Source organism: Myxocyprinus asiaticus, chromosome 43, assembly GCF_019703515.2.
Source record: "Myxocyprinus asiaticus isolate MX2 ecotype Aquarium Trade chromosome 43, UBuf_Myxa_2, whole genome shotgun sequence".
Classification (NCBI taxonomy): Eukaryota; Metazoa; Chordata; class Actinopteri; order Cypriniformes; family Catostomidae; genus Myxocyprinus; species Myxocyprinus asiaticus.
Genome location: NC_059386.1, coordinates 11158393 through 11181958, shown reverse-complemented (window position 1 = coordinate 11181958; position 23566 = coordinate 11158393). Strand labels below are relative to the sequence as shown.

General features: G+C 37.5%; 3 protein-coding genes across 3 annotated transcripts in view; 1 reads left to right on the top strand and 2 right to left on the bottom strand.

Annotated features, from left to right (window-relative positions):
* itga2.2 (integrin, alpha 2 (CD49B, alpha 2 subunit of VLA-2 receptor), tandem duplicate 2) overlaps positions 1 to 16081 on the top strand; it is a 50874-nt gene extending 34793 nt beyond the window's left edge. Inside the window, exons 19-29 of the mRNA XM_051685388.1 lie at positions 2436 to 2577; positions 3160 to 3252; positions 3336 to 3412; positions 3669 to 3752; positions 4849 to 4951; positions 9382 to 9492; positions 12740 to 12850; positions 13065 to 13178; positions 14694 to 14783; positions 14916 to 15032; positions 15119 to 16081. Of these exons, the coding sequence (XP_051541348.1) occupies positions 2436 to 2577; positions 3160 to 3252; positions 3336 to 3412; positions 3669 to 3752; positions 4849 to 4951; positions 9382 to 9492; positions 12740 to 12850; positions 13065 to 13178; positions 14694 to 14783; positions 14916 to 15032; positions 15119 to 15205 (1129 nt within the window). The 3' untranslated portion in view covers positions 15206 to 16081. The remainder of the gene's footprint in view (positions 1 to 2435; positions 2578 to 3159; positions 3253 to 3335; positions 3413 to 3668; positions 3753 to 4848; positions 4952 to 9381; positions 9493 to 12739; positions 12851 to 13064; positions 13179 to 14693; positions 14784 to 14915; positions 15033 to 15118) is intronic.
* LOC127433493 (molybdopterin synthase catalytic subunit) lies at positions 16026 to 22244 on the bottom strand. Its single transcript, XM_051685448.1, has 5 exons — positions 22216 to 22244; positions 22031 to 22147; positions 18308 to 18461; positions 18078 to 18201; positions 16026 to 17169 (listed from the first exon to the last, which is right to left on the bottom strand). The coding sequence occupies exons 2-5, from the start codon at positions 22143 to 22145 to the stop codon at positions 17083 to 17085; spliced, it is 480 nt and encodes a 159-aa protein (XP_051541408.1). The 5' UTR covers positions 22146 to 22147; positions 22216 to 22244; the 3' UTR covers positions 16026 to 17082.
* LOC127433494 (molybdopterin synthase sulfur carrier subunit) lies at positions 18391 to 23566 on the bottom strand. The gene is made up of 5 exons (XM_051685450.1): positions 23421 to 23566; positions 23114 to 23235; positions 22216 to 22355; positions 22031 to 22147; positions 18391 to 18461 (listed from the first exon to the last, which is right to left on the bottom strand). The coding sequence occupies exons 1-3, from the start codon at positions 23430 to 23432 to the stop codon at positions 22229 to 22231; spliced, it is 261 nt and encodes an 86-aa protein (XP_051541410.1). The 5' UTR covers positions 23433 to 23566; the 3' UTR covers positions 18391 to 18461; positions 22031 to 22147; positions 22216 to 22228.

Below are 23566 nucleotides of genomic sequence, written 5' to 3'. Positions count from 1 at the left end.
GGACAGCTCCAACCCATTTGGCACCAACAATCATGCCACGGTCCAAATCACTGAGATCACATTTTTCCCCCATTCTGATGGTTGATGTGAACATTAACTGAAGCTCCTGACCCGTATCTGCATGATTTTATGCATTGCACTGCTGCCACACGAATAGCTGATTAGATAATCGCATGGATGATTGTTGGTGCCAGACGGGCTGGTTTGAGTATTTCTGTAACTGCTGATCTCCTGGGATTTTCACACACAACAGTCCCTAGAGTTTACTCAGAATGGTGCCAAAAACCAAAAACATCCAGTGAAGGGCAGTTCTTCGGATGGTAACGCCTTGTTGATGAGAGAGGTCAACAGAGAATGGCCAGACTGGTTCGAACTGACAAAGTCTACGGTAACTCAGATAACCGCTTTGTACAATTGTGGTGAGAAGAATATCATCTCAGAATGCTATTCTGAGATGCGGGTTGGCACTGTTTTGGCGGCACGAGGGGGGGCAGGTGGTTTTAATATTGTGGATGATACACTGGCAGCCAAATGTTTGGAATAATGTACAGATTTTGCTCTTATGGAAAGAAATTGGTACTACACAATATTAGGCAGGTGGTTTTAATATTGTGGATGATACACTGGTGGCCAAATGTTTGGAATAATGTACAGATTTTGCTCTTATGGAAAGAAATTGGTACTTTTATTCACCAGAGTGGCATTCAACTGATCACAATGTACAGTCAGGTCATTAATAACGTGAAAAATTACTATAACAATTTGAAAAAAATACTTCAAAGAGTTCCCATCAAAAACTCCTCCATGTGCAGCAATGACAGCTTTGCAGATCCTTGGCATTCTAGCTGTCAGTTTGTCCAGATATTCAGGTGACATTTCACCCAACGCTTCCTGTAGCACTTGCCATAGATGCGGCTGTCTTGTCAGGCACTTCTCACGCACCTTATAGTCTAGCTGATCCCACAAAAGCTCAATGGGGTTAAGATCCAAAACACTCTTTTCCAATGATCTGTTGTTTTCCAACTGTCTGTGTTTCTTTGCCCTCTCTAACCTTTTCTTTTTGTTTCAAAAGTGGCTTTTTCTTTGCAATTCTTCCCATAAGGCCTGCACCCCTGAGTCTTTTCTTTACTGTTGAACATGAAACTGAATGGGTAGAATTCAATGAAGCTGTCAGCTGAGGACATGTGAGGTGTCTATTTCTCAAACTAGAGACTGTGTTGTACTTATCCTCTTGTTTAGTTGTACATCTGGCCTTACACATTTCTTTCTGTCCTTGTTAGAGCCAGTTGTCCTTTGTCTTTGAAGACTGTAGTGTACACCTTTGGGTGAAATCTTCAGTTTTTTGATAATTTCAAGCATTGTATAGCTTTCATTCCTAAAACAATCATTGACTGACAAGTTTCTAGAGAAAGCTGTTTCTTTTTTGCCATTTTTGACCTAATATTGACCTTAAGACATGCATACTGTGGCATATTAAAAACAAACACAAAGATGATGTTAAGCTTCATTTAACGAACCAAATAGCTTTCAACTGTGTTTGATATAATGGCAAGTGATTTGCTAGTACCAAATTAGCAATTTAACATGATTACTCAAGGATAAGGTGTTGGAGTGAAGGCTGCTGGAAATGGGGCCTGTCTAGATTTGATCAAAAATGACTTTTTTCAAATAGTTATGGTGCTATTTTTTACATCCGTAATGTCCTGACTATACTTTGTGATCAGCTGAATGCCAGTTTGGTGAATTAAAATACCAATTTCCTTCCGAAACAGCAAAATCTGTACGTTATTCCAAACTTTTGGCCGCCAGTGTATGTTGCGTTAACAATTGACATTTTCAACCAGACTGACCTCACACTCAAAAAAATAGCTATTTGGCTAAACATAATTCAATCGTGAACAGTGGTTCCATGTGTTTGACATTAGTGTTCTTAACTTAAGATAACTATGGAATCTTAACATAAACACTTTGTGTAGAAAGAACCAAGTTGAATTGGGTAAACCCAAGAAAATATCAATCAATTTAATGTATGACATCTACCTGTCCTCATTGTTAGCTCAAGCTCCACTCTTCTACATGATGTTAACCCCCAAATGCCAACATAACATCATCAAACATATTCATCTTGCATAAAATGGCAGTACTGAGATCAAAACTGCATTCTTTCATGTACTTTTTTGCAAAAACGTAGTATCTCTTTAGCAGGAGATCAAAAGGGATGTGACGTCAAAGGCAAAGCGCAAGTGATTTTTGGGTTATGATCATTCACCACATGTTGACGCTTGTCAGAATTCTGCAAATTTGGTCCAAATATGTGTGGTAAAACATTCAGAACTAACACGTTGATTTGCCGTGTGATCATGTTGGTTCAACATTGTCTGTGTTTTGCTATATACAGTATACACTGTAATAAGGTTTTTTGTTTATCTTTCCAGCAAAATTCCACTAGTGGTCAGCCAAAACAAAAGAAGACTCTCCTTCACTGTGACAGTAATGAACAGAAAGGAAAATGCCTACAATGCAAGAGTGTCTGCCAGCTACTCCAGTAACCTGTTCTATGCTTCTGTTATACCAATGGTATATTATAACACATCCAAACAATTCATCATTTCATCAGTCAAAACCTATTTGACAACAGTAGTACAGATTCTTATTGTTAAAGTATCTTAAAGCTGCTGTAAGCGATTGTCGCCATTCAGGAACTTCCTCCAGACTTGCCATTAAATTAGCCATTCCCCCTCATTCCAAAACCCTGCACTCCACACACAAACACACTAGAGACCATTGTGTTGGAACAGATGGAGTGCGGATGGTCCCCCTGAGTGTTTCACGGAAGCAGGACACCGTACCGTAACCTATATGGGCTTCCCTTAGTACATGCACAATGATCAGGCAGAAAGTCTTCTGATTGGTTAAACAAACGATCCGACCGCAGCCCGCAGACATATTTTCGACACTGTTTACCGAGCCTAGGACTGTTACAGAGAGAGTGTGATATTAATAGGTAATGGGGACGTTTTCTGCATGTCATTTAATAAAAAATCACCTACAGCATCTTTAATTTACTAATATTGTACTATATGTACATTTCAGTTAAATTATATTAAGATTAGGGAGATATTACTGTATATATTATGTGGGTTCACATCTTATTTACAGATTGAAGGAACAGAGGTAAAGTGCACTTTGATGAAAGAATCTGATTCACTCATTTGCCAAGTGAGTTATCCAGCCCTGAGAATGGACCAATCGGTGAGACAATGATGAGTATTATGTGTGTTTATGTCTGTGTATATCTGACTGACAGTCTAATGTTTTCATCTATTTCCCCACAGGTTACATTTGTGATCAACTTTGACTTTAACTTGAATCAGCTACAAAAAGATGCCAGTGTTGTCTTTGAAGCCTTAAGGTAAAACTAAACCGAACTACCCAAGTAAATCTTTGACAGGGACACTGTGTAGTTACATTTCTATGTTGTGCAGATTCAAACATGCAATTACAAACATGTGACAATCCTTCAAGACAACAAAAACAGTATTACAATGCATTCAGTGGCAGAGTTCAATGAGATAGAGGTATAAGGTTTTTGGAAGGTTTTATTAGGTGTAAGGGAATTTTAAATGTACATTTTAACCAATGTATCTATGACTAATTTTCCCCCACAGTGACAGCACAGAAGAAACTCCTGCTGATAATATGATCTTGGTCTCCATTCCTGTCCAATACAACTCTGAGATCATCCTTAGCAGGTCACATAATGCCACACTGCTTTATTAAAGGAAAATTTCACAGAAAATTGAATGAAAATTCTCTCATAATTTATTCACCCTCATGCCATCCCAGATGTGGATGACTTTCTTTCTTCTGCCGAACACAAACGAAGATTTTTAGTAGAATATCTCAGCTCTGTAGGTCCATACAATGAAAGTGAATGGTGACCAAAACTTTGAAGGTCCAAAAAGCACATAAAGGCAACATCAAATTTATCCATACAAGTTCAGTGGTTTAATCTACATCTTCAGAAGCATTTCAGTTGGTTTTGGGTGAGAACAGACCAAAATATAATTTTTTTTACTGTACATTGTTGTTATTGCAATCTATAGGCACGATCATGATTTCAAGCTCGATTAGACTTCCTAGTGTTTGACGCATACGCAGAGCGATAGATGCTGCTAGAAAATGTAATCGAGCTTGAAATCATGATCGCTAAAGAGACTGCTGATGTCAAGATTTATTGTGAAAAAGAAGTTACATTTTGGTCTGTTCTCATCTAAAACCGATTGGATCACTTCAGAAGACATGGATTAAACCACTGGAGTCTTATGGATTACTATTATGGTGCCTTTATGTGCTTTCTAGAGCTTCACATTTTTTGACCCTGTTGACTTTCATTGTATGGACCTACAGAGTGGAGATATTCTTCTAAGAATCTTTGATTGTATTTTCTGCAGAAGAAAGAATGTCATACACATCTGGGATGGCATGAGGGTGAGTAAATGATGAGAGAATTTTCATTTTTCTGTGAACTATTCCTTTAAATTTAATTTCCTTCAATAACCTGCTTTGAAAATTTAGTAAATTCTGCAATTGTGTTATAATGCTTTTCTGTATAAGAAATCAATAGTTCATTGCACTTTACTTTTAAAAGCACTTGCTAAATAAAAGTGGGTTATTAGTAGTAACCACAACATAGTTACTTAATATATTTAATAAAATATTAATATTAAATATATTTAACATTTTCTAAAATATATTATTTATAATGTATTTACACCAAAAAATATATATTTTACATCATTACAATTCCTCTCAAAATACCATTGTTATATTTTTTCTCTTTTTCAGAGAAGCAAACATAAATGTTTATTTACTTGAAAAAGAGGATGATGTTGCAACCACAATGACGACCTACAAGGACATTGGCCCAGATTTTAACTTCAATCTGAAGGTGAGTCCATGTCTTTGGGTTAAGGTTAAGAATCCATCAGGTTGTTCACTACCACCACCTATGTTTTTTTTATTATTATTATTAACAATTTGTATTGATTTTATTCAACAAATTAAATAAACAATAGAAAATGTGGAATCAAATTATATAAAATTAAACCCTTCCCCCCGAACATTCCCCCACCCCCACCCGACACAAACACGCACACCAGTGGTCATAAATATTTAGAAACATTAAAAAAAAAAAACATAAAAAGTATACTTTCAAAAACAATAAAATTGCATACACATATTTAAACAACAAATCCCTCTCCATTGCCCCTCCCCAAGAGCCTTCCAAAAAGGCCAAATAGCTGCCCCATTTTATATCAAATAAACCTAGGTTGCCCAGCCTTCTATACGACATCTCCTCAAATGCCACTACCCTGCCCATCTCTGTACATGACTCTCGAAATGAGGGCACTCCAGCTAACTTCCATCCCCTAAGAATAACCCGTCTGTCGATCATAACACTGGCCAGGACCCAATTCTTTATGCATTTATCCCCTATATTAATAACCGCCCTGTCGCCTAAAATATAGAGTCTGGGGCAAAATGAAATTTGAGTGCCCAATATGTCACACATAAAACTCTGAATCCTCAACCAAACTTCTTGGATCTTAACACACCACCAAAAAACATGGGTTGTGTCCCCATCTTCTGATTGGCATCGGCAGCAGGTGGGAGTGTCTTTAAGACCAAGCCTATACAATCTAGAGGGGATCCAAAAGAATCGATGTAAAATCTTAAATTGCATCAGGTGCACCCTTGCATCTCTAGATGTAGACTTGATGTTTTTTAGAATCTTAGCCCACACTCCCTCCTCCAATACCAAGTTTAGATCTTTTTCCCATAACCTCTTGAGACAAGCCAAAACTCTGTCCCCCATGCTCTGAATTAGCAGGGAGTAATACACTGATGCCTCATGACCTTTTCCAAAAGCAGTAATCACCACTCCCAGAGTATCTGCTGCTTTAGGGGTGTATGCTACTCTCAAAAATAGTACAGAGCAGGTGGCGCAGCTGTAAATACCTAAAGAACTGAGATCTGGGAATCCCAAAATATTGAACCATATTTTCAAAGGATTTCAACACTCCACTCTCATATAGGCCACCAAGCGTATTAACCTCCCTCACAATCCACTTTGTCCAGCAGAAAGGGGACTTATTAATACATAATTTTGGGTTCAGCCATATGCTCGAAGCAACATTTAAATACATGTCAGAATTAAACACTCTGGACAATTTTGTGCAAGATAACAGAGTGTAACTTAACTTCTCTGGTTAGTTTGATAGAAAGGCTTTGCAGTGGCGAAATGGGGCAAGAATTTCCTGTTCAATACAAAACCAGGGAGGGGCTCTCTCAGGTGGAAGCGACCAATGAGCCAAATGTCTGAGACCAAATGCATAATAATAAAACAAAATCTTGGGTAGGCCTAGCCCACCTTTGTCAATCGCCCTATGTAACTTACTGAAATGTAATCTGGGATGTTTACCATTCCAAATGAAGGACTTCGCTATGCTATCAGATTGCTTGAAATAAGAGAGGGGGACATCTATAGGGAGAGATTGTAGCAGGTAGTTGAATTTTGGAATACAATTCATTTTAATAACATTAACCTTCCCAGTCGTAGATAAATGTAATGAAGCCCATCTACCCACATTGCTCGAAAACCTTTTTATTTAAGGGTCAAAATTAACTCTAACTAAGTCACACAAATTTGCTGGGAATAAAATACCCAAATACTTAATGCCCTGTTTGGGCCACTGGAAGGCACCTGGCTGAAAAGCCATTACTGGGTAGTACACTGTCAGAGCTAAAGCTTCGGATTTAGACCAATTCACTCTGTATCCTGAGAACTTAAAAAAGGAATTAATAATTCTGTGGAGGCAAGGCATAGATCTAGTAGGGTCGGAGACAAATAATAAAATATCATCTGCATAAAGCAAAAGCTTATGCACCACACCTCCCGCCACCACCCTTGGAAAATCCTCGTCCTTTCTTATCACGATTGTTAATGGTTCCAGGGCAAGACAGAACAAAAAGGGGGAAAGAGGACAAACCTGCCGGGTGCCTCTATCCAGAGGAAATTAATCTGAAATTAATCCATTTGTTTGTACCGCCATTACCGGGTGTCTATAAAGTAACTTAATCCATCCAATAAAAGTATCCCAAACCCATACATTTCCAAAATCTTAAAAAGATAATCCCATTCTACCATATTAAATGCCTTTTCGGCGTCAAGTGAGATGGCATGACATTAATGAAATGCCTAATGTTATCAGAAGAGTTATGGTCCTGAATAAACCCCACCTGATCTATATGTATAAGAGATGTCATAACTTTTCTTAATCGGTTAGCCAAAACTTTTGACAATATTTTAACGTCAAGCTGGATCAGGGAAATTGGACGTTAACTCTTACACTCGCTTGGATCTTTATCCTTTTTAAGAATAAGGCTGATCCAGGCTTACATCATGGTTGGCGGAAGCTTTCCATTCTTTAATAATTCCGCATAAACTTCTAGCAAAAGTGGAGTCAGTTCTGTAGCATAAGATCTAAAAAAACTCAGCTGCAAAGCCATCTGGCCCCGGAGCCTTGCCTATAGGCAAGGCCTTAATTACCTCGCCAAGCTCCTCCAAGTTTATCTCAGAATCAAGAGAATTTTTTTGCTCAGTCATCAGTTTAGGAAGTTCTAATGGTTCCACAATGTTTCTAATATCCTCATCAGTAGACAAAGACGTGGAAATGTAGAGATCAAGATAGAATTCTTTTTTTTCTATTTCTCACGCTTTAAGTCCTCGTGGTGGGGTAGTGCCTCAATCCGGGTGGTGGAGGACAAATCCCAGTTGCCTCTGCGTCTGAGACCATCAACCCGCGCATCTTATCATGTGGCTTGTTGAGTGCGTGGAGACATAGCGCGTGTGGAGGCTTCACGCTATTCTCCGCGGCATCCACGCACAGCTCACCACGTGCCCCACCAAGAGCGAACCACATTATAGCAACCACGAGGAGGTTACCCCATGTGACTCTACCCTCCCTAGCAACCGGGCCAATTTGGTTGTTTAGGAGACCTGGCTGGAGTCACTCAGCATGCCCTGGATTTATCTGTATTTCAATCAGGTCAATTCCCTGAGGCCATTCATCGACATTCGGTGCTTCAGCTCTGCCTCGGCACTTTTAATATTCCCTTCCAATTCCACGAGTTCTTGTGCTTTGGATTTTTTGGTGAATGAGGCATACTGTATGATCTGACTCGTAAGAACCACCTTAAGTGCCTCTCAAGCCACGCTCACCGAGGATACAGAGGACCAGTTGGTCTACATATTGACATTGATTTCAGCCTTTATCATTTGTTGGAATTCAGGATTTTGCAAAAGGAATACATTAAAGCGCCAACTATATGATTTCTTTTATTCCATGCGTGGCAACACCTCTAAATGCACCAGGGCATGATCTGAGACCAAAATGTTTCCAATTGAGCAATCAGCAACTGATGAAATGAGGGACTTAGGTATAAAAAGAAATCTATTCTAGAATAAATCTTATTGACTGATGAAAAAAATGTAAAGTCCCTACCAGATGGGTTCAAAAGTCTCCAAATATCTGTAAGACCAAGATTTTTACACATCCTGTGAAGCGTCAATGTTGCACACTTTTGCTTCACTATGATCAAGGACTGAGCCCATCAAAAGATTAAAGTCTCCTCCCAATATTATATCATGAGGGGTGCCACGGCTTGCAACATTCCTTCAAGATATATATAAAAAAGCCCTGATCATCAACGTTAGGTGCATAAATATTTGCCAAAAGAAGACTTTGCCCCTGAATTTCAGCTAAAACAGTAATGACTCTTCCTAATTTAACTTTAATCTATTTGAGACATTTGAATTGTAGACGTTTACTTATCATCGTAATGACTCCTCTGCTCTTACTTGAGCCAGCACTAAAGAAAACATGCCCACCCAATATCCTCCCAAATTTTTCATCTTCCTGCGGAGAAAGATGCGTTACTTGAAGAAACACTATCATATTTTTTACACTTAAGAAGAGAAATAACCTTCCTTCTTTTTATGGGGTGCCCCAACCCTCCCAGGCTTGCGGCCTACTCGGGGGCGTCAGCTTGAGCATGTGTCTTTTAATGTCTCCAGAGCCAGAGGATTTTGAATTCTTTGGCATATTGTCCTCCTAGAACAGTTATGGAACAGAGTGTATCGAATCTCACCGGTTTATGTCATTAAAAGTATTAAAACTACCAAAGTGTGCAGAGCTCGCAGTTCACATAATATTAACATAATCTTAGTGTTCCAACCTGCAGTTTACAACTGATGTTCTACCCACTTGTTTTTTTGAGATCTGTTATCTTCTACCTTGAGTGTATTTATTTCTGCAGGTTTCTACTGGAACAATTCCTGCCAGTCTTGTTTACCTCACTGTCTCACTGCCAAACAGCACTAAAGCAGGAAACCCCCTCCTGTATGTGACCTCGGTTAGAAAGTCACATGTGAGTATCAGTGCATCTCATTACCTTACCTTTTCATTTTGTCATTTAACAGATGCTTTTATCCAAAGCAACCTACAAATGAAAATAATAAACGCAGAAGCAAACTACTGTATGTGGTGGGACATATTTTAGTATTTACCCACACTGGTGACACTTTACAATAAGGTTCCATTCGTTAACATTAGTTCATGCATTAGATATCATGAACTAACAATGAACAATATGTTTTTTACAACATTTATTCATCTTTGTTAAAGCTATAAAAATGCAATTGTTCATTGTTAGTTCTTGTTAGTTCATAGTGCATTAATGGTAACATATACAACATTTGATTTTAAAAATGGATTACTATATAGTTTAATAAATGCTGTAAAAGTATTGTTAATTGTTAGTTCATATTAACTAATGTTGTTAACTATTGTTTACAAATGGAACCTTATTGTAAAGTGTTACCCACACACTTTATTTGACATGTAATTCATTTGAAACTTTATTACTTGATTCTTGTTGTTTTTTATATATATAGATATTCACAATCAGTTTCTTAAAGTTTTTTTTTTTTTTTTGTGAAGCATTTTAGCACTATACAAATAATTATATTATTATCAGTAGTTGTAGTAGTGCACTGTAAACCCTAATGTTGTCATTACTGGAAAAATAAAGTTGTCTTATTTACACATTACTTAAAATGTCAAGTTTTGGGCTCATAACTCAAATATCTATGTTCCTTACAATTATTCATATAAAAAATCCATAGACTTAAGATTTTACATGTAAATAACTCAAACTATTGAGTACAAAATTGAGGCTATGGGGAATATCCATAATGCCTTGTGCTTATTTATTTATATTTCCTTGGTCAAAATAGTGGCATATAAAAAAATAAAATAAAAAAAAAAGAGTATTTTTTTACATAATAAAACATTTTAAATTGAGAATTCATAAAGGTTTTAGCTCTTTTATAGTAGTATTTATTTTGTTGCAATTTTTGTTTGTTTTTTTTTGTTTGTTTTTTTCGTGTGATGTCACCATTAGAGTGATCTGTGTCCCCTTTGGTCAAGTTAGACCCTGTTAACAATATCTCTGTCCTGAAGTACAGGTGTCTATGCGTTTCTGTGAAGAAATTTTTTTTTTTTTAATGATTGATCTAGAATCAGTTATTATCTTCCTTATTTAAGCTGTGTTGTCGTATGACCTAAATTTCCATTCAATTAAAATTATTAAGTAGAAACAACAACAAATCTGAGTTAAGTCTACTTGCATCTAGTTACATTAACTTAAATAGTTCAGTTTATTCTTAATGATCACCAAGTTAAGTGAACAAAATTACTCAAGTTTTGAAGAAGCCATTACTCAATTCAGATGAGTGAACAATTTTACTTAAGTCAACTTATTAGTGTTTTCATTGTAGTATGTACAGGTGCATCTCAATAAATTAGAATGTCATTGAAAAGTACATTTATTTCAGTAATTCAACTCAAATTGTGAAACTCGTGTATTAAATAAATTCAATGCACACAGACTGAAGTAGTTTAAGTCTTTGGTTCTTTTAATTGTGATGATTTTGGCTCACATTTAACAAAAACCCACCAATTCACTATCTCAAAAAATTAGAATATGGTGACATGCCAATCAGCTAATCAACTCAAAACACCTGCAAAGGTTTCCTGAGCCTTCAAAATGGTCTCTCAGTTTGGTTCACTAGGCTACACAATCATGGGGAAGACTGCTGATCTGACAGTTGTCCAGAAGACAGTCATTGACACCCTTCACAAGGAGGGTAAGCCACAAACATTCATTGCCAAAGAAGCTGGCTGTTCACAGAGTGCTGTATCCAAGCATGTTAACAGAAAGTTGAGTGGAAGGAAAAAGTGTGGAAGAAAAAGATGCACAACCAACCGAGAGAACCGCAGCCTTATGATTGTCCAGCAAAATCGATTCAAGAATTTGGGTGAACTTCACAAGGAATGGACTGAGGCTGGGGTCAAGGCATCAAGAGCCACCACACACAGACATGTCAAGGAATTTGGCTACAGTTGTTGTATTCCTCTTGTTAAGCCACTCCTGAACCACAGACAACATCAGAGGCATCTTACCTGGGCTAAGGAGAAGAAGAACTGGACTGTTGCCCAGTGTTCCAAAGTCCTCTTTTCAGATGAGAGCAAGTTTTGTATTTCATTTGGAAACCAAGGTCCTAGAGTCTGGAGGAAGGGTGGAGAAGCTCATAGCCCAAGTTGCTCGAAGTCCAGTGTTAAGTTTCCACAGTCTGTGATGATTTGGGGTGCAATGTCATCTGCTGGTGTTGGTCCATTGTGTTTTTTGAAAACCAAAGTCACTGCACCCGTTTACCAAGAAATTTTGGAGCACTTCATGCTTCCTTCTGCTGACCAGCTTTTTAAAGATGCTGATTTCATTTTCCAGCAGGATTTGGCACCTGCCCACACTGCCAAAAGCACCAAAAGTTGGTTAAATGACCATGGTGTTGGTGTGCTTGACTGGCCAGCAAACTCACCAGACCTGAACCCCATAGAGAATCTATGGGGTATTGTCAAGAGGAAAAGGAGAAACAAGAGACCAAAAAATGCAGATGAGCTGAAGGCCACTGTCAAAGAAACCTGGGCTTCCATACCACCTCAGCAGTGCCACAAACTGATCACCTCCATGCCACGCCGAATTGAGGCAGTAATTAAAGCAAAAGGAGCCCCTACCAAGTATTGAGTACATATACAGTAATTGAACATACTTTCCAGAAGGCCAACAATTCACTAAAAATGTTTTTTTATTGGTCTTATGATGTATTCTAATTTTTTGAGATAGTGAATTGGTGGGTTTTGTTAAATGTGAGCCAAAATCATCACAATTAAAAGAACCAAAGACTTAAACTGCTTCAGTCTGTGTGCATTGAATTTATTTAATACATGAGTTTCACAATTTGAGTTGAATTACTGAAATAAATGAACTTTTCCACGACATTCTAATTTATTGAGATGCACCTGTATATCATATTATTATTATTAATAAAAAATATTTATATCAGAAAATAAAACATTGTATTTAAATACAGTTGGTGGTCTGTTATTGCTGGCGTTGTATTAATATAATTTAAAAAAACATTTTGTATTAAAAACATTTATAAATAATTATTATTATTATTCAATTGCCCAAATATCAGAAAATATGAGTTTCTGTGTGAGTGGGGATGATTTGATTGAACAATTTACAAATATTGTTGTTGTTTCCCCAACAGGCTGAAAAAATATATTGTGTGGACAACAATCTGATTGACCCATATAAGATCAGTGAAAAACCTTATTCACTCAGATTAACTGAGGAGAGTTTTAGAGGAACAAAAGAACTGGTCAGTGCTTGTGGCTGTTTATCTGAAATGTTACTGGCCATGATATACAAAGGAAATACAATAAATTATGAAACCAAGTTATAGTTGTTTGTGCATTAATTTCTATTATGTAAATCTATGTCGATAAAACTGTTTTTAAATGATGACTAACTTTGTGTCAGATTAACAATAACAGAAGCTGTGAACTTATTTAATATCTGTTCACCATTCACAGAACTGTAAAACTGCATTGTGCCAGTCAGTGAAATGCTCCCTGAAGGACTTAGAAGAGAAGAATGATTACTATGTGAATGTAACTACAAAAATATGGAATGGTACCTTTGCAAAGGTAAGTGAGCTCATCTCAGCTTTACTAATGTGCAAAAGTTTGTGGCCATTCAAACACTACTCCAATCCACTGATGAGCCAAACATTTTCACCACCTGCCTAATATGCTTTTGGTACTCCATGTGTTGTGAGGTGGAGCCGCTGTGGATCAGACTTGTTGGTCCAACACATCCCACAGATGATCAATCGGATTGAGATCTGGGGAATTTGGAGGCCAGGGTAGGGTTGCCAACTTTTTGTCACACGAATACAGGTCGCTTGAGCCACTTTGAACATTTTGTTGATTCAATACGGGGCATTTCTCCATCTGATCGGGGTCCCGCTCAAGCGTCTTCCTGCTGAAATACAGGGCAATAGGCCTCCCATATGGACATCTTCATTTCCATCGAAATACGGGATGTCCCGGCTAATACGGGACAGTTGGCAACCCTAGGCCAGGGCAACACCTTGAACTCTTCATCATGTTCCTCAAACCATTCCCCAACAAAGTGTGCAGTGTGGCAGGGTGCATTATCCTGCTGAAAGAGGCCACTGCCATCAGGGAAAACCATTGCCATGAAGGGGTGTACCTGGTCTGCAATGGTGTTTAGGTAGGTGGCATGTGTCAGATTGACGTCCACATAAATAGCTGGACCCAGGGTTTCCCAGCAGAACATTGCCCAGAGCATCACACTCCCTCCACCGGCTTGTCGTCTTCCCACAGTGCATCCTGGTGCCATCACTTCCCCAGGTAAACGGCACACACGTACACGACTGTCCATGTGATGTAAAAGAAAATGTGACTCATCGGACCAGGCGACCTTCTTTAAATGTTCCAAGGTTCAGTTCCAATGCATGCGTGCCCATTGTAGGCACTTTTGACAGTGGACAGGGGTCATCATAGGCACTCTGACCGGTCTGTGGCTATGCAGCCCCATACGCAGCAGGGTACGATGCACTGTGTGTTGTGACACATTCCTCCCATAACCATCATTTAAATTTTCTGTGACTTGTGCCACAGTAGAGCTTCTGTCAGTTTGGACCAGATGGGATAGCCTTCATTGCCCTTGTGCATCAATGAGCATTGGGTGCCCAACTTCCTGTCGCCAGTTTGTGGTTTGTCCCTCTTCGGACCACTGTCGGTAGGTACTCACCACTGCTGACCGGGATCACACCACAAGCCTTGCTGTTTCAGAGATGTTCTGACCCAGTCGTCTGGCCAAAACAATTTGGCCCTTGTCAAACTCGCTCAGGTCTTTACTCCTGCCCATTTCTCCTGCATTCAACACGTTGACTATGAGAACTGATTGTTCGCATACTATCTAATCTACTCAGACCTTGACATGTGGCTTTGTTAGGAGATGATCAACGTTATTCGCTTTATCTGTGAGTGGTCATGTTTTGGCTCATCGGTGTATATGTTGGTTAAGCATTTCATTTAAAAACTATTGGCATTAATAGGGAATTGGTCCTGCCTAACAGCTTTTGGTCTAATATGCCTTGCTGACAACTCTCCATCTTATTTGTCTACTCGAAGGCTGATTTCCTGTCTGTCTTACTCTCTGTGAGAGCTGAAATAGAGACGTCTCAATCAGAATTACTGTTCATTGAACAGAAACACCTGCAGGTACGATCAAAACACATTAAAAAAATACTGATTTTCAGCACATCATTATATAAAGTCACAACATACGTAATTTCCTGGTCCTACCAGAGGTCTATTTAGCGTTTCAGTTAATGAGTTGAAGCTTCATTGCAGGTTGAAGTCACAGTGAGCAAATCTGGAGCTAAAGGGGACGTTCCACTTGGTGTCATTGCTGGCAGCGTTATTGGCGGTCTGTTATTGCTGGCTCTTGCCGTCGCATTGCTTTGGAGGGTACTTTATTTTGCTTTATTTGCATGTTTTTTTTCCTTTTATAATTTTCTGCTCTTAAAAATTAACACAAAACATTGTAATCTTAGCTGGGTTTCTTCAAGAGGAAGTATCAACCGATGAAGAACACAGAGAATGGAACGGAAACTCAGGAACTGCAGGAAAACACTCAGTGAGACACCAAAGAGATCTGCAGAGATTCCTTTGGCAACCTCTGGTTCATTGCTTCTTTCTATAACATCAAGGGCCAGTAAGGATAAAGGGCTAAAAAGAGCTAACAAGGTTTTCATGAACTAGGGCAAATTAGGTACTGGTTTGTTTGATCTGGTTAGCTTAAGAAAGCACAAGTTCACAATGGTAATGCTATATTGGCATTCTGAACAGTTATGTTCTTTTTGCTTTTCTTCTCTGCTTGACTTTATACTGTGCTAGGAACTTCAAATGTAAAAAATGATACTGTTGCATAGCAATACCACCTCCACCCATCTCCAGTGTAGTTAATATTCCACTCATTTTTTGACTATTGTGTGAATAATGTCCAGCAACAAAGACAGTCATTTGTATCACATGCTGGCATATGAGGAAATGGAACTGACCTCATAGGTACAATAACTGAGTCACTGGTTAAAGATTAACTAATTTGAAAACACTTGACGATTTATTTTATTTGCAGGGCCGGATTAAGACTCATTAGTGCCCATTGGGCATTAGAAACCATGGAACACAAATGGAGACATACTGTAGCTAAACGTACAAGCTGATTCTTCCAACAATAGTGAATAACTGGGACTGTCGAGCTCCAAGCACTATGAAAGTTTACCCATATGCCATATTTTAGTTTTCTAAAACCATACGATAGTTTTGTGTGAGGAACAGATTGAAATTGCAAATGTTGTCATATACTGTTTCCTATGACACACAATTGTTTTCTTCCTCAAAGGGGCGATTGATGGCTCAGAATAACTAATCCTCCTCTGTCCGCATTCAAATCTCGGGATGTCTAATTGGAGACGCGGGTACAATATAAAGTAAAAAAAAAAAAATGTCAAGGATTCACACCTGTGGGTGATGTCCCAGCAATTTCAATAAAATTAATTTTAAAAATCATCATCCTGCAATAATAAACGATTGTGAGTGGTCCATTCTGACCAGCGCTGAGAAAAGTATCAGGGCACACATGACAGGCCATCAATGTGACGCTTATTACTTTTCACCCGAAAATGATACTGAGGAACTTAACCATTGAATTAGAACTGTTAACTTTTTCAGATTTAAACGGGCCTAAGGAAATAAAAAAACCTTTGCATTGCATAGGGTCCATGGGCACGTGCCCAAACTTTAAGCATACTTATATAAAATGCTTTGCTCAATTACAGTCAAATAGTTTGAAATTTCATCAAACTTAGCTGTCTTATATATTTATATTTGAATGATCATGACCTACTGATCTGCATTATTTTTTGTTAGTGACTTATTAATGAATGCTAATATAAAGTGTCATCAAATAAGTCGATAAGACCTATGCATTGAGTGTTTAGCTTCTACTGATGGTGATGTGATGGTGTTTTGGGACACTTTGGGAACAGAGGTTTAGCAAAGGCACTTTATGCAGTTTTTTTCTATGTAAAAATGCGCAAGACACTTTTTGTTTTCAGGAGTGCTGCATTTTTAAGATGCCGTGTAAACTTAAAATGTGAAACTTAAAAATGCGTCTTAAGACACCCGCGTTCTGTTCTTTTTGTTGTTTCGTCTATTTTTTTTTTTCTTTTGCGCAACAAATGCGTTTCGTCTGAACAGCCCTTAAGATTTTTAAATGTTTACATACTATTTTACACTGGTGCCTTTTTAATACATTCTGTTCTTTGAGAGAAGAGCAGACTGAACTGGTTTGATCACAAGCTTTATTTTTCATTCAAATGTTACAAAGAAATCTTTGACTGAGCTCTATTTTTTTTTTTTTTTTCAATAAAAATACTTAATGCTTTGAGTGCTGTTAATGAATTGCATAGATTACACCATGAGATTTTATGTAGCTCATTTGCTAGTTAACTGTTCAACATTCCATGGGATCTCTTCCATCATCTGCCCACAAACACTCCTTGTTCTCTTTCCAACAAGGCTCTCCAGACTCATATATTTCCTGAAAAAATAAATAATTACAAACATGTTGCAAGCAACTGCACAACATAACAATGTTACTCAGAAAAATCAAGTTATTAAATATGTATATAATGTTGAATGTATTTGTTAAAAAAATAATAATAATAATCTATACAGGTCAATACAGAAACTACAAATACTCTAAGTATGACCAAAAGTACATGGCTAGACACCCCCTTCTAATTAAAGGAATAGTCCACCCAGAAATGAAAATTTACTCACCCTCATGCCATCCCTGACGTGTTTGACTTTCTTAGTTCTGCAGAACAGAGATGAAGATTGATAGAAGAATATTTCAGCTCTGTAGGTCCATACAATGCAAGTGAATGGGTTCCAAAAGTTTGAAGCTCCAAAAAGCACATAAAGGCAGCATAAAAGTAATCCATACAACTCCAGTGTTTTAATCTATGTCTTCAGAAGTGATATGATAGATGTGGGAGAGAGACTTTTTTCTATAAATTATCCTCCCTGCCCAGTAGGTGGCAATATGCACGAAGAATGCGAATTGACGAAAACAAGAAGAAGAATGTAAAAGTGGAGATTTATAGTACAAAAGGACTTAAACATTTATCTGTTTCACACCCAAACCTATCATATCGCTTCAGAAGACATGGATTAAACCACTGGAGTTGTATGGATTACTTTCATGCTGCCTTTATGTGCTTTTGGACCATCAAAAAGATGGCCACCATTCACTTGCATTGAAAGGACCTACAGAGCTGAAATATTCTTCTAAAAATCTTCGTTTGTGTCCAGCAGAAGAAAGTAATACACATCTGGGATGTCATGAAGGTGAGTAAATGATGAGAGAATTTTCATTTTTAAGTGAACTATTCCTTTAAGGGGCATCCACATACTTTTGATCTTGTAAATGATGGGTCTTCAGACCTTTTTCCAGATTGGCACTGTAGCTTTGAGCTTGTCGATACTGTATTTCACCGCCTCCAGAGAATCACTTCTATGTGGTGATGAAATCCCGATTATAACACTCGCTTCTGTTATAGGAACCACACTGCGGTCATGGGGGGGGGGGGGGGGGGGGGGGAGAATACAAATATACTTAAAATGATATTCAGCCGATTGACAGGCTAATCATCAGAATATTCTATGAGGCTCACCCAAGTCTGTGTTGTATGCTGATATGCCTGACACTTGGCCATTTTGTCCTGATGTCACTGCAGATTTTCTTCAGTTCTGATTCTGCCATTGGAATGTACGCTTCATATTCAAGCCGTATCACATTCTTGCCCTCAAAATTATCTCTGGTAGTCCCTAAAAGAGGAGATAAGCTATAAAATTAATAGGTATTTGTGACAGAACTGTAAATAGTAGCAATGATCAAACTAAATGTTATGGTTGGGAATCTTTATGCAAGCAATGGCTTTTTGATCTGATTTTGATTCAGGAACAAATTCCAAAAAGATTCTCGATGCATCTCCATTTTTCAGCAACAGCGGAAGTATGCAAATCTACGGAGCCCCTTAGAGAAGAGTGCGGAAATGTGTTTCTTAAATTGTTTTGTGTGCCCTCACAATAGTTTTGCATTCCCTCGCAATAAATTTACCATGGTTTTACTACAGTAACCATATTTTAACCTTGATATTCATAGTAAAACCATAGTAATTATACAGGAAAATGACAACTACGATAATCCATCCATCTCCTATAGCTGCTTGACCTGTGTAGAGGGTTCGTACAGATGCTTCCAAGTTAATTTCAAGGACTTTTCAAGCACATTTTTATTTGTTTTCAAGATGCTTGAGATGTCATTAAAACTAATTCTTTATTTGTTCATTTTAAATAAACATTTTATTCATTCAGTTAATTTATTTTTATAAAATGCCACTTATTACAAGTCTAACATATCTCAATGAGCATCTTTAACTACATATTCTCAGTAACAATTCTTTGGTTCATTCATGAAGAAATTGATGTGCAATTGTAGTGTAGTGTAGTGTAGTGTGTTCCCTTAAAACTCACTTCACTTTCCAACAAAAGTGCATAACTAGGTCTGTAAACAGTAGTCCATATGACTCATGTGCTGTGTTCCATGTTTTCTAAAGTCACACAACAGATTTATGTGAGGAACTGACCCAAATTGCAAATGGGTCATTCTCAAAAAATGTTGGCTTTCCAACTTACAAAATATAGAAATTTTCCATTCAGTTCAGTTTTTGGCTATAAACGCTGAGGGTAAACATTTTGTAACTTGTTGACATTAATTTTTATTCATAAAGGACAACTTGGCTGTTATTATTTAATTTTGTTTCACAACTGAAGCAAGTCAACACTAATGAGGGTTCAGTGGGGTACAACACCACATTTTGAGGGTTCAATGGGGTACACCACCAAATATTTTTGTGTGAAAATATTAGTTGAAATGTTAATTACTTTTTAACATACTTGTAAAAATCACTATATGCATATTTAAGCAGCCTCTGAACTTTGACCTTAAAAATTATTTTCCACAACTTTTTGTATTTAATTTTTTTTTAAAACATATAAAAAAAGGTTTTAACATTGATAACACTTATGCCATGAAATCAAGGGACAAACATTCTTTTTAAATTATAATAATTTTGTTTTGCTTTTTTTGTACACATGTTCGGCCTTGCACTAATGCTTGTATTAAAAATAAATACATAAATAACTTTTCATGTCATAGAAGTGGTGTACCAGTTGAAGAGAACAAGGATTTTTTTCAGGCAATTGACAATTTCAAATATATTTTCATAGAGTCAAGCTATTTCATATCATTAAAGGTTAGGTTATAGAATTATACCTTTCATTTATTTACTTTTTTTTTTTTTGCTATTTGAAAGCTTTTTCATGACTAAAAAAAGTCAAGGGACATGTTTGTAAACATATTTTGATATTGACCCAAATGTTGTCAGAAATAACCTACATTGTGAGGCACAAAGCTTTTTTTTACACAAGGGGGCACTAGATGACTCACAAAACTGAATCCTCCACTGATCTGCATTCAAATCTCAGAACATTTTACATCTCATATAATTTTTTCAATCTGGAGAGAAATTTTTAATTGAAACTGAAAGTTGCAAGAATTCATACTTGTTAAATCCGCCACAGCAGTATCTATAAAATATATATTTTTAAATCCTCCAGTGACAATTGATTGTGATTGGCCCATTCTGAACAGCATTGCCAAAAGTAACAGGTGCCACGTGACAGCGCTGTCTATGCGCTTCAGCAGTGGTCTAGTGGTCTGTTGTCATGTTTTTCCAAAAATAAATAAATACATTTCATTTATTAAGTGAATTAAGCAACGTTTTTTACGATTTTCTATAATTCAAGAACTTTTTAAGCACCTCTTGGTAGAAATTGCTATTTTCAAGGGTTTTCCGGGACTTAAATTTGAAAAAGCCAAATTCAAGTAATTCAAGCACCTTGTACAAACCCTGTATGTAAGGTCACGTGTAGTGCTGGAGCCTATTCCAGCTATCTCGGGCAGAAGGCAGGGAAACACCTTGAACAAGTGGCCAGTCCATCACAGGGCAACCACACAGACAACCACATTCACACTCTCACTCACAAAGCTACGGTAATAAAATAATTTTGTGGTTATTATGGTTTTACTACAAATACTATGGTATAAGAATTATCATGGTTAATCTATAGTAAAACCATGGTCACTATATGGATACAGTATACTGTATTAAAACCATGGTTTCTGCCAAAAAAACTTTGTTACCTAACGTAATTTTCATAGTTACTTCAATATTACTATAGTAAAAGCATGGTTTGTTACCAGTCATGGTAACTACAAAATTACTATAGAAACACATATTAAAAAACTATGGTTACTGCGGTCTACATTATTGCAATAGTAAAACCATAGTTAAATTATGGTATTTGTATAGTAAAACTATAATAACCACAAATTTAAGATTTTTATTCCCATAGTTTTTGTTTTCCTGTATTATCACTATGGTTTCACTATGAATATCATGGTTAAAATGTGGTTACTGTAGTAAAACCATGGTAACGCAAAACTTATTGCAACGGAATGCCAACCGTTCTAGGGAATGCAAAATGTATTGCGAGGGAACGCAAAACTTAATGCAAGGGAACGCTATCGCGAGGGGAATTGCGAGGGAACGCAAACTATTGCGAAGGAAATTGCGAGGGAATGCAAAACTTACTGCGAGGGAAAGCAATACTTTCTGCGAGGGAACGCAAATCTTACTGCGAGGGAAATTGCGAGGGAACGCAATACTTACTGTGAGGGAAATTGCGAGGGAACGCAAACTATTGGGAGGGAACGCAAAACTTACTGCGAGGGAACGCAAAACTTACTGCGAGGGAAATTGCGAGGGAACGCAATACTTACTGTGAGGGAACGCAAACTATTGGGAGGGAATGCAAAACTTATTGCGAGGGAACACTATTTCAGAAAAAAATTCCCACCCTGTCCTCTAAGGGGCTCCGCACAATTCTTTGGATTACTTAAAGTGGGTAATACATCCGTTTTTGTTCCGCTAAGGTGTTCATTTGGCGATATTTCTCCTGTTTGCGCACAATGACCTAAGAGAACTCAGCTAGTCAAAGAGCATTGATGATTGGTTAAAACTAATCATGGGTGTGGTTAGGTTGTGACCCTTTTTAATTACAATCGCACTAGCTAGATTACTATCTTAACGCTAAAAATGTATACATTTGAATTTTTTTTCTTTCATATGCTTTTCAAAAACAAATTCATTAATAATTTCTTTACAATTCCATTTATGAATTTTTGTGCTTTGATTCAGAATTGTTTGAGAACGAATCATGATTCAGTTTTCCCACATCCCTACTAAATACAGTGTAAAGGAAGGACTTACCAATAAACAGAGAAATAGCTCCACAGGAGGCACACGTTACAGATTCAGAAACAGCATCAGCAGAAAGCTTGTCAGTTGTTAGCGTAATCAGATCTTGACCTCCATCTTCAGCCATACCTGTACAAAAATTACATTAGACATAGATACAGGCAGACAAATACAAACAGTTCAGACTTGATACCCACCTCAATAATTCCTCTACCCTCCACTAAGGGGCGGTATAATTGCCACCTCGTCCCCCTGTCTGAGGGTCAAGGGCTGTTCACCAAGAGGCACGTACTCCTGACGCACTGCCAGCACCACCTGATCCCGTAACACAGAGAGTCTGGCAAACAGAAGAAACAACTTTACTAGACTTTTACATCTTCTGAAGCAACTGTGAATAAGGTTTGCCCATGCAAAACTAGCTGCCACAATGCTAAGGTGTTGTGGGTGGATGCCATACTATTTCTAATGTGTTCTGAGTGGTTGTTAACAAATTACTATGTGGCTGCTAGGGAGCACAAGGTGGTTGCTAGGTGGTTGCTCACTGGCCCAGGTCTAAAAAAGCCTAGCCCAAAGTCTCTGATAATCTTGTCTCTAGATGCAGCTCTGGTCCCATGCTAAAATAGTAAGCAGTGAAAGAGTACGTAGTATGGACAGGGAAATGAAACACGGCACTAAAGTTACTGATTGTGATCAAATGTGACATTGACTGCTGTTCAGATTACAATATATACTGCATTACAATTAAAAAATACAAAAGATACAATTTCAAGAAACCTTGCTGAACATTAAAAGAAAATGCAACACTTTTCATTAAACAGCGCATATCAAATAATTTGTTAATGTCCAGTCAAATAGTTTGAAATGTTATTAAACTTTGAATAATATATATTTCCATATACTGTATATCTATGTGACTGTACATGATCTACGTGCCCTACCAAAGGCAGCATAAATGACTTTATTTATTTTGCACTGGCATGTTTTTTTTTTTATATATATATATATATATATTTTCTGTTCTTTAAGAAAAGAGTGGGGCTGTGACATAATCACTGTGGAAGTCCAACAAAAATATTGTTGCATTAAAAAATGTACCTTGGATGTCTCTTCTCCAAGTCCTGCCACAGTTGTAGAGAGGTTGTATTTGACGGAATAGTTATATTCTCCGATTTAAGCCCCGTTAATTCGGCACTTTTTGCAAAGTACAGAACCGACACCTGGTTAAGACAAAAGTGTAAATATATCAGAGTAATATGTGCAGTTTCTAGCTGAAAACTGTTATCCAAAGCAGCCAAACAATTCACTCAATCCCAATAAAATTACGTGAGTGATAGTCACTTTCAATTTTCGCTCTGCAGGTCAGTAATCAGAAAATATAAGTAAAATGTAAAAGCAGACTTACCTCGGTATTCATGTATGTATCTTGTCTCTGAACACATGTAGACTTGTAACAGTTGCCGCGTGACTTCAGTTTGTCTTCCTGAGAGCCGCAATCCAATTGGTTTGCTTCAGGTCAGCTGACTCATGACAGGAAACAGGTACATCACG